Source organism: Typha angustifolia, chromosome 15 (assembly GCF_048772165.1).
Source record: "Typha angustifolia cultivar Huaian chromosome 15, ASM4877216v1, whole genome shotgun sequence".
In the NCBI taxonomy this organism is placed as follows: Eukaryota; Viridiplantae; Streptophyta; class Magnoliopsida; order Poales; family Typhaceae; genus Typha; species Typha angustifolia.
In genome coordinates this window covers 16728164-16741132 of record NC_133253.1, presented here as the reverse complement: position 1 = coordinate 16741132, position 12969 = coordinate 16728164, and the positions used below count along the sequence as shown (strand labels likewise).

At 37.5% G+C, this 12969-nt stretch overlaps 2 protein-coding genes across 3 annotated transcripts; one reads left to right on the top strand and one right to left on the bottom strand.

Annotated features, from left to right (window-relative positions):
- The first annotated feature begins 1449 nt into the window (after positions 1-1449).
- Positions 1450-2894, top strand: LOC140778965 (gamma-glutamyl peptidase 3-like). Of its 2 annotated transcripts, none has more exons than XM_073123880.1 (4): positions 1450-1933; positions 2058-2222; positions 2343-2510; positions 2585-2894. In XM_073123880.1, exons 1-4 carry the CDS (start codon positions 1616-1618, stop codon positions 2627-2629), a joined length of 696 nt encoding a protein of 231 aa, XP_072979981.1. In that variant the 5' UTR covers positions 1450-1615; the 3' UTR covers positions 2630-2894. The 2 variants fall into 2 exon arrangements, with proteins under 2 accessions (XP_072979981.1, XP_072979980.1); XM_073123879.1 differs by having other exon boundaries at positions 1455-1933; positions 2616-2894.
- Positions 2895-9774: 6880 nt separating this feature from the next.
- LOC140777907 (S-adenosylmethionine decarboxylase proenzyme-like) lies at positions 9775-12551 on the bottom strand. Its single transcript, XM_073122322.1, has 3 exons — positions 12310-12551; positions 11491-11641; positions 9775-11388 (listed from the first exon to the last, which is right to left on the bottom strand). Exon 3 carries the CDS (start codon positions 11189-11191, stop codon positions 10046-10048), a length of 1146 nt encoding a protein of 381 aa, XP_072978423.1. The 5' UTR covers positions 11192-11388; positions 11491-11641; positions 12310-12551; the 3' UTR covers positions 9775-10045.
- Positions 12552-12969: the final 418 nt, after the last annotated feature.

Genomic DNA, 12969 nt, shown 5'->3' with positions numbered 1-12969 from the left:
CTCCACACCTGGTTGCATTTTGGCACTTTAACCTCCACGTATCTGTGTTGCAGTTGTGCATTAACTATTATGAGTTTAGGCAAAATTGTAGGGTTTCTTTACATAATTGCTATCGAGAACTTTAAAAATATTATATTTGCCACTAGTATCTTTTAACTCTTATGAAATTGGCACTATGATTATCTTTTGATAAATTATTCGTAGAATATTTCTAACAAATAGTTGTTAGAATAGATACATATAAATGACAAACTAAAATACTATTCTTTCTTGAAGTTTAAAGAGTAATATTTATCACTGGCTCTATTCCTTACAAAAGATAATCTATTTTTACTATTACATCAGTATCATTATATTTTAAAATTATTTAGAGTAATTTATACAAAAGTAAAAATCTTTTATTAATCTAAATTTTGTTTGAAGTGTGAAAGTTTTCGGTGGCGGTTATATAAAATTCCCTTTTAATAAGTTTATACCCTCCGGAGAAGATGTCAAGCCTCTTTGTTTTTTTTAATCATTTAAGAGCTCAAAGGTTAGATATAGGTTGGACAAAGGCCATCTCTAGATACATTGACACTTAGATCTTTACTAAGCTTTTAGTCTAAACTTTAAATCTTATGCGTCGCCGAACAATTGTTTCGAACCAAACGCTGCCAAGACCTACTCCAAGCCATTGTATTGTCGAACTGTTCTTCTAAACTAATTACATTGTCGAGCCATCAACCAAGTTAAGCCGTTGAGCTAAACCATCAAATCACTAAACAATTTTCTCTATGATATTATTTAGGGTTGGAGTTAAACCTATGACATTTTTTATCATGAAAAAGATACCTACCAACTTTACTATATCTAGTTGGTCCAAGCTTATTTGTTTCATGCAAGCTTCTTCTTCCAGCGTTCAACCAGTCCAAGAGCTTTTGCTGCGGGGGAGATAGCATGGACCAAGTTAATAACAAATATATTCCATACTGGTAGAATCTTGCTTACTTGCTCTCAAAGTCCACCACCAAGTCTTAGACATGGAGGAGTAAAGTGTACTAGCCGACTCGATATTCTTGAGAAGCTTGTATGTTACTTCTGGATCGCAGTAAAAAAAAAGAGGGGGAATAAGTTGAACATCTAGACTTGCGATGGAAGTAATATATAAAGATTACAACAAAAGAAAACCTCTTTAAGAGATTCAAGTATCCTATGTTAGCTCATATATAACACTATTATGATTTTGTTCTTCCGCATTAGGAAGACTTCCTTTTGTTTAATAAATTTTATCTTGTTAAGAGGAATATTTCAAGTGTATATTTGCACTTCAAAAGTATTTCAACCAAATTTCAACTTGCGAAACAAATTGGTAATGCAACTAACATCCCTTGAAGTTTATCCTTCCGAGGGCTGCACTAATGGAATTTTGTCTATGAATACTTTAATGGTTTACTTACGTGTGGCTAGAATTTAGAAAGAAAGAAACCAAAAGCTAAAGTTGCAGACGCCCTTACTCCTTATAAAAAGCATTCTTGTACTCTCCAACAACATCAAGGATTCAGACTTTCACACTCCACTCCTCGATCTCACCATATCTCTTAGTTTTATTTCGCCCATCAACTTCTCTTCCACAGCCATGAAGGTAGAAAAGGAGAGGAGATATGCACTCTTATTAGCTGCAAGGGACTCTGACTACGTTATAAAGATGTACAGTGGCTACTTTAATGTCTTTGTGCAAGCCTTTGGTGATGAAGGTGAGAAGTGGGACTTGTTCAGAGTGGTGGAAGGAGAATTCCCCAGTATGGAAGATCTCATTGACTACGACGGCTTTGTGATCAGCGGTAGCCCTTACGACGCTTACGGAAACGATCTTTGGATTTTAAGGCTTTGCTTTCTTATCCTAACATTGAATGCAATGCAAAAGAGAATCCTAGGAATTTGCTTTGGCCACCAAGTAAGTAAGCCAATATATCTTTGATCATTTAACTATCATTCGTCGATCAAACTCTAAAAACCTTAAGGTGTTAGCGAATGGTAGTTTAGTGTTGTATGTTCTAACATTAGTGTGTTCATTCTAGGTGTTATGTCGAGCTCTAGGCGGTCGTGTCGGAAAGGCTAATGCAGGATGGGCTATTGATGTTAGCAAGGTGATCATGGCCGAGAATTTGCTCAAATGTAGGTTTTCCGATGCATTGGAAGACATCCCTGAATATGCCAAGATCATTGAATGCCATCAAGATGAGGTGGTGGCAGTAATATTCTTACAGCATTACGTACTTGACGAAAATTCACCTTTTGTTTATGCAAGTGGTAATCAGAGAATTGTACTAAAAGAATCAACTTTTGATGAACTAATTAAGCAGGTGTTTGAGGTGCCCTTTGGCGCCGACGTGCTTGCCTTCTCGGAGAAGACCGGCGTTGAGATGTTCGCCATCGGTGACCACATACTTGGTATTCAAGGGCATCCCGAGTACTCGAAAGATATCTTGCACAACATCATCGATCGCCTCATCTGCAATGAATCTATTGAAGTAATCGATCTCTTTCTGTCTATATCTATATACGTACATATGTTTGAGAAATATTCATAGAGTGAATTCTCTAGGTGACATTAAAGAATGTCTTCTTATCTTTAGAGAGGTTTTGCTGAGGATGCCTGGGCGAAGGTGGAAGCTGCTGAACCTGATACAAACTTCTGGAAGAAGCTGTGCAAAAGCTTCCTCAAGGGAAGATAGAGAACCAGAATATATAAATATATATCATGTTTGTTTCCGAGATAACTGGAAGATATATGTAGCATCTTCTTCTTCTTTTTTTGTATCACTGGAACTTTAAAAGACAGAGAACCATCTTCTCTTGTACTACTACTCAAGTATTGCTCAACAGAAATAAGATTTGCTAGACCTCTTCCATCACTGATTAGCTAGACGTCTCAAGGAGTATCCATCTAAATAGATCCTGTGCTGAGAATCTAATCCCCAAAGTTAGGAAATTATTCACGGGTCCACGTGGATCGATGCATGAGAAATTTGGGATCATGATCAACTGGATGCATGCCATTCCTCACCCAAGTTGGTCAGATTTGTGTCCCACCTGTGAATCTATGATGTACTGGTGGTTATTACAAGACGAGATGGAGCACTGATGAGAGTTGCATAACAGACGCCATGTCTTCCTATTTCTGCCTCTTTTCTTGCCTCACTGGGCTACAAAGCCTGTGAGAGATTTGCACAACCTACTGTTTACCTTTCAAAATATTTGGTGATCGATATAGTATTTTTATGTGCCTCTCAATATATTGTACGCATGCTCTAAAGTTAATATATAACAAAAAAGAGAGCAATCACTGCTCTCTAATTGCTTGAAGTTTTAACATAATTGATAAGTTAATGGTTTTCGTTTCGTTTCTTAAATGCTTAGGCTTTTTTATATATAATTAGATTAATCTTTAAAAAATCATAACAAATCTAATATATGTATATATTTAATGTTCTTATAAAAGGGTATACTAAATATTAATTTTAATGTTTACTTGAGAGATCAAACATTCAAACCCATATGACTTCCAGTTGCAATTTGTGTACAGTACAACTTGTCTTTGTCCAATGTTTCCTAGCCCTGATTTTCTTTTTGTCACATCCTATCATCATAAATGAAACCTATATATAACATGGCATGGGTCATGGGTCATTGGTGTCACCAAATGCCTATTGCTCTCAGTTGAAACATCAATATATTTGAATAAATCCCAAAGCATTAGAAAAAACACTAGACAGTGAAATATATTAAATAACTCTTCCTTTTTTAAGCGACGATTTTTATAAATTACATCCCACATTTTATTTGTTTTATAATTTATACTCCGTCTTTAATAATTTTATAATTTAATTATTTTTTATATAATTTTTATATAATATTCTGACTGTTATTTTGAGTAGCGTCGACTAAGTTATTAAAATATCCTTACTATTCTCTATTATTTTCTATATTCTTCCATCATTTTTCTTACCTATCTCCTCCATTGTTATCGTCACCGGTGCCACCACCACTTTTTCTTGATTCCCCTCTTCCTCCTTCTCATTTTCTTCTTCTTCGTCTTGTTTGAAAAGAAAAAAAAAAGAATAAGAAAGATAGAAATAATTTATATATTTATAAATTATTTTATATATTATAATATGATATTCTTTCTTTTAGTAACATCTAGGTTAATCCACTATATTAAATAAAAATTATAGAGAAAAATAGGGATCAGATTATAAAATCCTTAAAAATAAAATATAAATCATAAAATACATAAAATATAATATATGATTTATAAAAATTCCTTTTAAGTAACTCCAATTAGCCCCTTCAATATCCTACCCCTTCGATTCTCTACGAGGTGTGGAGCCAATGAGGTGAAGTGCCGATCACGTAATAAATTATAGAGCAAAAAGGTTTTGTCATCCCACACGACACAGCACGATTTCCGGAGCTATTGTTTGCTCGGGAAAAAGTTCACATCTACCATCTATTTGTCTCATTATATACAGTCATATCTAGTACTCTAGTTATGCTAATTAATAATTATAAAAATAAGAACGTTGAAAGTTTTTAATCAATGAGTGCCTATATACTTTATTATATCATGCATACATAGTAATTAATAAAATATCACTTGTTTTCTTTTTTATATTATAGGATACATAATTATATATAATTGAGCTTTGGCCAGGATTAGGTTTGTCTTTGGACGAGAGCCTCAATTTCATCTAAAATTGAGGCTAATAAGCAGAAATGCCCTCCGAATTAATCCTGACCCGTAAAAGGTGTCCCATTCGCAAAATACGTCCAATTTCAAAGATCACCTCGTTCATGGTAAATTTCAAAAAGAACCCCCAAAAGAAGCTCCTTTTTACTTTCCATCCCTGCTGCAGTTAAGAGCCGTCACCCTACTTTCAAAGAAATTATAAGTAAAATATTATAGCAGATAGCTCTCTCTCTCTCTTTTCTCGAGACCTCGATCACGTCTCTCTCAAAAACAATAGGAAGGCCATTACTACTGGCCATCAAACACAGAAGGCAAAGAAGAAAGTAAAGGTAATTAGTAACTATATCTTCTCAGCTTCTTAATGCAAAGAGATTAGCTAACAGCTCTTTTATCTCTTCATCTATATATTCTAAGCACTAGTAGTCCTTGTAATCTAATCTATTATCTATACGAACGAGCTCAGTGTACATCCCACTATGAGGCCCTTTTTTTTTTGAGGTCTTGCCTCGTAGCTCGATTCAAAGGCTAGATCTAAGTGCAATCTAATCTCTTTTTCTCTTTTCCTCCGTCTAACATACCCTCGTCACAAGCTCGTAGCCTTCTTTGGGTTTCTAAATGCAAGTAAAAGCCAAGAGCTAGTAGTGCATGCCTATGGGTTTCTACTCCAAAGTGGATTCTTTATATTTCTTTTTTGTGAACTGAAATGACCGTATCGCCCTTGTCTCATCCTATGCTGTTGTCGCCATCCCGGGGGCATTTTGGGGGCAGAGGGTAGCGTGTCAGTGGTCCTGGTCCTGGTCCTGGTCCTGGGCCTGGGGGTGTAATTTGTAAAATTTCGTGGTAATGGCAGGCCTGGTCACATGGGAGCAGTTGCTGTGCTGCAGCTGCTATCACTGCGACGTCGAAGACACACTACTCTAAACCCATCCATCTCACTTTCTTATTTTAATTATAAAGATTAAACTATATAATCACATATATAATATACCAAAGTTTGATCTATATATATATATATATATATATAGATATAAGTAATCCGCTTTCCAAGGTTCTAGCAGCAGTGGCTAGTGGGGTCCACTTCTTGGGTCAATTTTAGGTGGGAGATTGATGTGCTGGAAATTTTATATATCTCCCTTATTAGGCTCGAGCGGTCCAACTTCGCACCCTGGATACCTAAAATCCGGGGGGGTTGGGATTCCAAAAATGCCCCGGTCCAGGCAATTCCGGGATAAAGAAAACTTATAATTTTAAATTTAGATGACAGGAAATTTTTACCGTCAGGTATATTTTGACTATAAATATATTTTAATATATTATAGTAATTATAAATGTAGATTATAGTTATATTATAATTCGGCAATTTGACTTTTGAAAAGTTAGAATAAATAGATTGGATAAAGATGTTAGAATAAAAGAGGTCAATTTCATTTTCATATCATATTTCTGTTTGTCAAGAACGTGTAAGATAAGAGTTTTTCACGGATAAACCCTGTTATTCCAATATACCAAACAGGCCTTGCTTTGTCCTATTGTAGGGATGGGATGGTGGAGGGTACGTTGGTCATTTCCATGCTGGGGGTGGCAGATGTATCTATCTCTTTCAGGTGAGAGTGCAATTCGTATGGATTAGATAGTAGAGAGACGGATTAAGGAAGAAGAGTTATGAGGAGAAAAGAGTTATTTTTGGGGAGAGCCGGAGAAGGGAGGGTTATTACTTTGTTGGTTGTCCATTGTAATAAAATGCATTCAATTTGGTAGGAGTGGTGAAAAGGAGATTGTGAAAGAGTTATAGGGGGTCAAAGGCAAAAGAGAGAGAGAGAGAGAGAGAGAGAGAGAGAGAGAGACCTTACCTCCCTTCTTTCCTTCTTTTTTTTTCTCTTTTTGTCTTCAGGGGAGAAGGAGATTAATAGAGTTATGGAGATCGATTGAAGGGCATAAAGCAACCCTCCTTGTGGGTCCAACACCAAGCTGAACAAAGAGAAAAGGCAAGGAAAAACGAGAAGAAAAGGATCACACTTGTTTTAGTCCTCCCTAGCTTGGAGAAGCTTTCATGGCTTTGGAAGAGGAAGAAGAAGAAGAAGAAGAAGAAGAAGGAGAAGAAGGAGAAGAAGCACCAATGGCATGGTGGGCTTTTAGTGGTGAAGGAAATGAAGAGGTTGGGGAGTAGTTTCTTGTCTTGAAATGTGTGTTTAGCTGTGGAGTTTGGTATTGGCATAATAGGCTCAATCACTCGTTCCCTTTTTTATTTCTTTTCTTCCTCTTTTATCTCCCATTTTATAATATAATTTTTTGTAATTTTGCTTTGATTTGAAAAAAAAATATTATATCCTTCGCTCTGTTCACTGTTTGATCATGAGAATGAAGTGGGATTTCTGGTCGTTACACATGCATATGCATCCATATATGATGGTGATCATGAAGGATCATGAAGGGTGCTATGAGACAATAGCAATATTGGTATGTAAGCTTGGCTCACTCTTATTCTTGCCTTTTGTTCTTCCCTTCTTGCAATGTAGCATTCGGTTTGCTTTTGCTTTTTTGTCTTGTCAATTTCCTCCCATCTCTTCTTCAACCTTCTGTCTACTGTTGCTTGGCTTAATTTGTATGGGAACCGAATTTTCTTTTGGTTTATGGACCAAAACCGAATTGCTTTCTTCTTCATTAAGGGAAAGTTTACTAGAGGAGATTGGACAAGATGCTAAAGCTGGCCTTCCCAGCTATGCATTTGAGTGTGTTTTTGTAGATGCTAACAGAAAGGAAAAGAAAGAAAAAAGAAAAAGAAAAGCAAGGCACAAAGATTTGGCTGTTTTTTGTGTGTGTGTGTGTGAGGAATGGTTTGGTGTTTGATTTGATAAGATCTGATGACAAAGTGGGGTTTGAGGGAGATCTTTTGCCTACTGGCTAAACAATGGGAGCATCTATTTGGCCTTGAAACACCCCTGGCCTTCTTCCTAATGTCTTATTTGGTTGTCGGATTACAAAGAAAGCTGGAGAGAGAGAGAGAGAGAGAGAGAGAGAGAGAGAGAGAGAGAGAGGATAAAGGGCTGCTTATTGATATGTAAGTGTGATTTTTTATCTTTCTTCTGCAGTACAGAGACTTAAGATATGGAAATAATTATCTTTAAAAGGTGTCTCACCTAGTTGGATTCTTGCTACTTATTTAATCTCCATATTTGCATCAGATTTTCTACTTAAAGTTAACTTGGACCACTAATTCATCCTAAATCTTCTCTTTCAATACATATGTATTTAGAAGTAAAACAAAATATAGAATGGTAAAATATATTTAACTAAAAAGTATAGATTTTGTCGGTGTAGATTCACCATAAACAAATGACTAAAGTTATTGAATATGTGTGATTGATGTGTTAACATATATATAATCTATTAAATCCAAACCCTAGTTTCTACCAACACAATTATTTCCGCTTACATCCCAACAGTACTCCCACTAAGATCTAGGACAAGCCAATCCCTTCAAAAAATGATGCATAAGAGGCACTTACTTATGAGTTAATCGGTGAACATTCTGAGAATTTCTCACAATATGCATGGCAAAATGCATGTGATGGCTGGAGAGGATGATGCTGAAGCATCGCAACATGGTCATGACCTGACTTCCTTGTTCATATCAATCCGGTTCCTCTGTTCTTGATGCACGACAGACTGTAAACTTGATGTCTATAGTGGCCATTCAAGGTAACAGCGTTGACAACCTCCCTTAAATGGGTGGAACTATAGAGACCAACCGACCACTGCACCAAAATAATGGAGCAATTGTGCATTCAATTATTCTCATGAGCATTGCTATGCACTATTTATGCAAGGACGGCATCAGTATCAATAATAAAGGGGAAAAAGGAAAAGGAGCAAGTGTATGCAAGTGTTGCAAATCCAAAGAAAGGTTAACTATTGTAGAGCTCTCCTCTTCTCAAGAAAAAAACAAAACAAAAAACTATTGTAGAACTCGCCTTTAAAGTGAACAACTAATCAATATTCGATATGGTTGGAGCCAACCTAGTCCAACAGGGAATCTAGGACTGAAACAAAAGGGGCACGATCACAGTCCTATAAACTTTGTTGTTATACTCCAATATCCAAAAGGACATTGGAATAGAAGGACAAAGTGAACGAGGACTGAAACAAATTTCCCGGAGCCTCTCTCTTCTATAAATTAATAGGGGCCGCTCTTTGTTTGGATTTTCCTCGTGTCTTCGAGTTTGATACTATGTTTTATTTTATAGTGTTATCTAAGTTAAGTGTAGCATTTATGTCAAAGAGCCTTGTCATTTTATCCCTATATTTTTATGTATTAGACTGTCAGTCAGTGTTGCAACCTTTGCTCTAATTCGGTGAGACTTTCACTAGAAATAAAACTAAAACAAATTTCAGATTGCATAAAGAAAATGATCTCAATACAAATGAATCTAGAAGTTTTGCGTATAGAATACTGCTAAAGACGAGCAGCATGGTCAATTTGGGTGAGGTCTTTGGCCATCCCAAATGGCCAAAATCTATGACAGACAATTGCGTGTAGTCAAAAGTTGACGTCTTGTATGCATGATTTGGAGGCAGCATGCAAAGAGAAGTCATACAAAGAAAGCATAAAGAGAAATTGCAGAGATGAGATGTACACTCTTTAAAGCTACAATGGTTTCAGTAGCAAGGATTTTGATTGATCCTATACTTCAGCAAAAGAAAAGTGCAGAAAGGCTCACAGAATACCAAAAGCAATCGCGTGAAATTTAGGACAAATTTAAGCTGAAACTTGCTATGGATCATAATTGAACTGTAGTTTATCGCAGACAGAACAGAGAATGAACACTGTGATTAAGAGCCCAACATTATAATAATAATAATAATAATAATAATTAAAAAAAGACCCCACCGAAAACAGGAAGACTGCAATAACATCGAAAGAACAGGACCCCAGCAAGCATGCACAAGAGCAAGTGGATCTTATTATATACTAAAGAATAATTCCAATTGTACCATATAATCAACGGGAAATCTGATCATGGAAAAGGAAATCAAATCGTACAGTATATAGAATGTGCCCATGCATTAGATAAAACAATATTTGAAATCTCTATTACAGGCATTGAAGAATTAAAGACCATTTTAAAGTTTCAAACAGACTTGCTCATTGTGGCAGACACAGCAAACCACCTAGAGCGCTCTTATTCTTACACTCCACTAATACAAATTGACTCAAGCCATACATAATAAGATAGCAATAACCTGGCTGGCTGCTTAGCTAAATAAGCCAAAAGGCAACAAAGAGAAACTTTCAACTTTCAATATAAAAGAAATCCTCTACTCCTCTTCTTCCCAGCAGATATCAAAAGTGTCATCTTTCATAGATTTCTGCGCTTCTTTCCCGTCCCAGCAGTGCAGGATGGACCTCGGTGAGACCGCTGTACCAGCAGCAAAGCTCTGATAAATCAGAAGACTACCACCAGGCAACTCCTGTTCCACCATATTGTTGCAATTATATGCGTCTAGATCCAACTTTTTACCCCATGTCCCTGCGAGCCCCCGCCCGCCAAAGATGGTGATTGCAACAGAGAACTCTGAAGGAACGAAGCATCGAAGGACCCTCTTGATCAGGTCCCCGTAAACCAATGAGTCAGCGTTGAAACCCATTGCTTCGTAGCTTGCGTAGCTGAAACTTTCTTCGGGGGTCACATGGATAGTGGAGAGCGCCGGCCCGTGGATGCCATTCATCGAGTACCCGCAGGGGTCAAATTCAAAGTCACATATATCCATTTCAGGGATAATTTCAGAGATTCCGGAGAGCTTTGTCATCTCCTTGGCAGAGGAGGAATAACCATCTGGTGAATTCTTAAAGAAGATGGATGCTCTTGTAGCGTCCAATCCAGTCATGCACATCTCAAGAGTAACCATAGGTTGCTCGGGCTTCTGGGTAGCATAATAAATGTGCCATTTTTGCTTGGGCTTCGCAGGATCACCAACCACATAAGCATTACCACCAGAACTAAGGCTGCCAAAGAAGCGATTAAGGACAGACACCTCCTCCGAGAAGCTGCAGTGGGGAGAGGGCTGAGCGCCAGGAAAGATGAACATTCCTCGGGAGTACTTTGCAGATAGAACAGAAAGCGACAACTCCTCAGCAAGCTCAAGAATTCTAGGAATGGCGAGCAGAAGCTTCGTAGTCCCACAGGTCTTGAGGATGATCTTATACGGGTACACAAAGAGGCTCGATTCAGAGAGGACATAAGAATCAAAGTCCTTGTTCGAGAGCTGAGACACAATGGTGCACCGAGCTAGATCCAGAATAGAGTCAATCTGGGCCCGACAAAGGGCACGTAAGCCCCACCCTTTGGGGTCCACAAAAAGAGGCGCCTCTGAGAAAGTGATTTCTAGGCGCTTCTCATAACCCTCAAACCCGATCGCCGAGACCGGGGGAGGGTCTGCTGAATCCAACAGCGTCATCGTCATTGGACAAGTGTGAGAAGGAGAGGAGGGGATGATGGAGAACAGAGAGGGAGAAGGCAAGGCGAGATTGAGAGAGGTTTGGTTATCAGAAAGCAGCTAGCCAGAGAGATTGGTTCAAAGCAGAAGGCAAAACGAAAATATAAGAAATCCTACTTTAGAGAGAAAAGCATTAAGGGCTATCAGGATGGCTTCCTCACGCACTGCAACAGATTAAAAAAAAAGGATATTAGATTTAGATACACAAAGACATCAAGTTCATAGATCGAAATGAAATATTATCTTCTTCTTCTCCTCCTACTTACGTTGGAGTAAGCAGCAGACTGAAATTTCTTGATTCCGCCAGCAGGTCGAAGGTCCTCAATGCTGTAACCGAGGGGAGCTTCATACTGTAATGAACTACTACTGCTAGACTTCTTCTTACCACCTTTGGACTCCATTAGAACATGAACACTTCTGCACGAACACCGTCATAAGAAGAGGAAAAAAATTAGTGATCAAAGTCTTCTTCGTCCCATAAAGTAAAATCAACATAGATACCTTCTGACCAACTTTAAAGAGAAGAAAATATTGCAGAAACAAATAGAGCAACTTCCGTTTATCAACAAGAACGCATCAAATAATTCACACGAGAAACCAAAACAAAATCCAGGTATCGTGAAGAGCAAAAAGAAAGGTAGACCTGAGCACATAAACAGAGCGTACAGATTTTTTTTATAAAAAAACTGAAAAAAAAACCATCTCAGACCACACTTTAACCACAAAAAGAACCGACTTTTATTTAGAGCAAAACAGAAAGCAGGAAAAACAGGACAACCATATCATATATCTACGGAATTGGAAACTGCAACGTACAAAGAGACGATACCACATCTGCATCTAGCATCAGGCACAACAAAGAACGAGATTTTCATGTAGGAGACGAAAGAACATAGAAAAGTTACCTAATCTTTCTCTTATGCCAAATCAACGTAAAGACAAATCGAGCATTAGAAATCAACAAAAAGAAAGAAAGCCCACATAAGAAAAAGAAAACCCACTCACCAAAGGACACAAAAATAACAGAAAAGAAAAACTCAAACACAGGAGGAAGAAGATAGAGACCAACAGGGGTTAGAACTTACAAAACAAAGGTGGATGATCTGCTGCCACGCCGGTGAAGAACCCGAACCTAACGAGGATCTCTTATGGTTATCCGAGAGGAGAAAGAGAGAGGGAGAGAGCAAAGGAAGCGAGAAAGAGAGGAAGAGAGAACCAAAAGCAATGGAAACCCTAGATGCAAAGTTGCGAAGAAATCGGGAAGAGCTCTTCTTTAAATAGAAGAAGAGATGAGGGGGAGCGAGGATTCCGAAGTGGTGCGTGAGCGAAGTTGCTCGGCTGTTTCTTTCCTATTTTATAGGCAGAGACCCGCCGCGTATTACGTCAGCCCTTTGTGGGTAAGTCTATCCCATCTGTTCGTGCCCTAACCCTATCGGACTCGGTTCGGATACAGGTATTGGATTCGAATTGTGGTTATTTAAGGATCAGATAGATATAATTTATATTTAGAATCCAATGTAATTAGTCGAGGGGTGAAAAATCATATCCTAACTAAACGGATACATATAATTTTTGGATAGAGATCATATCTTAAACGAATATTGATTGAATTTAAAAGAATTATAATATTTTATTTAGATATAATTAACAGTAAAAGTTTTACAACAAATAAATTTTTTGTATGTCAAATATGTAAAATTAGAGAAATTGATCTCTATAAATAATATATAATATATTATTAGTAA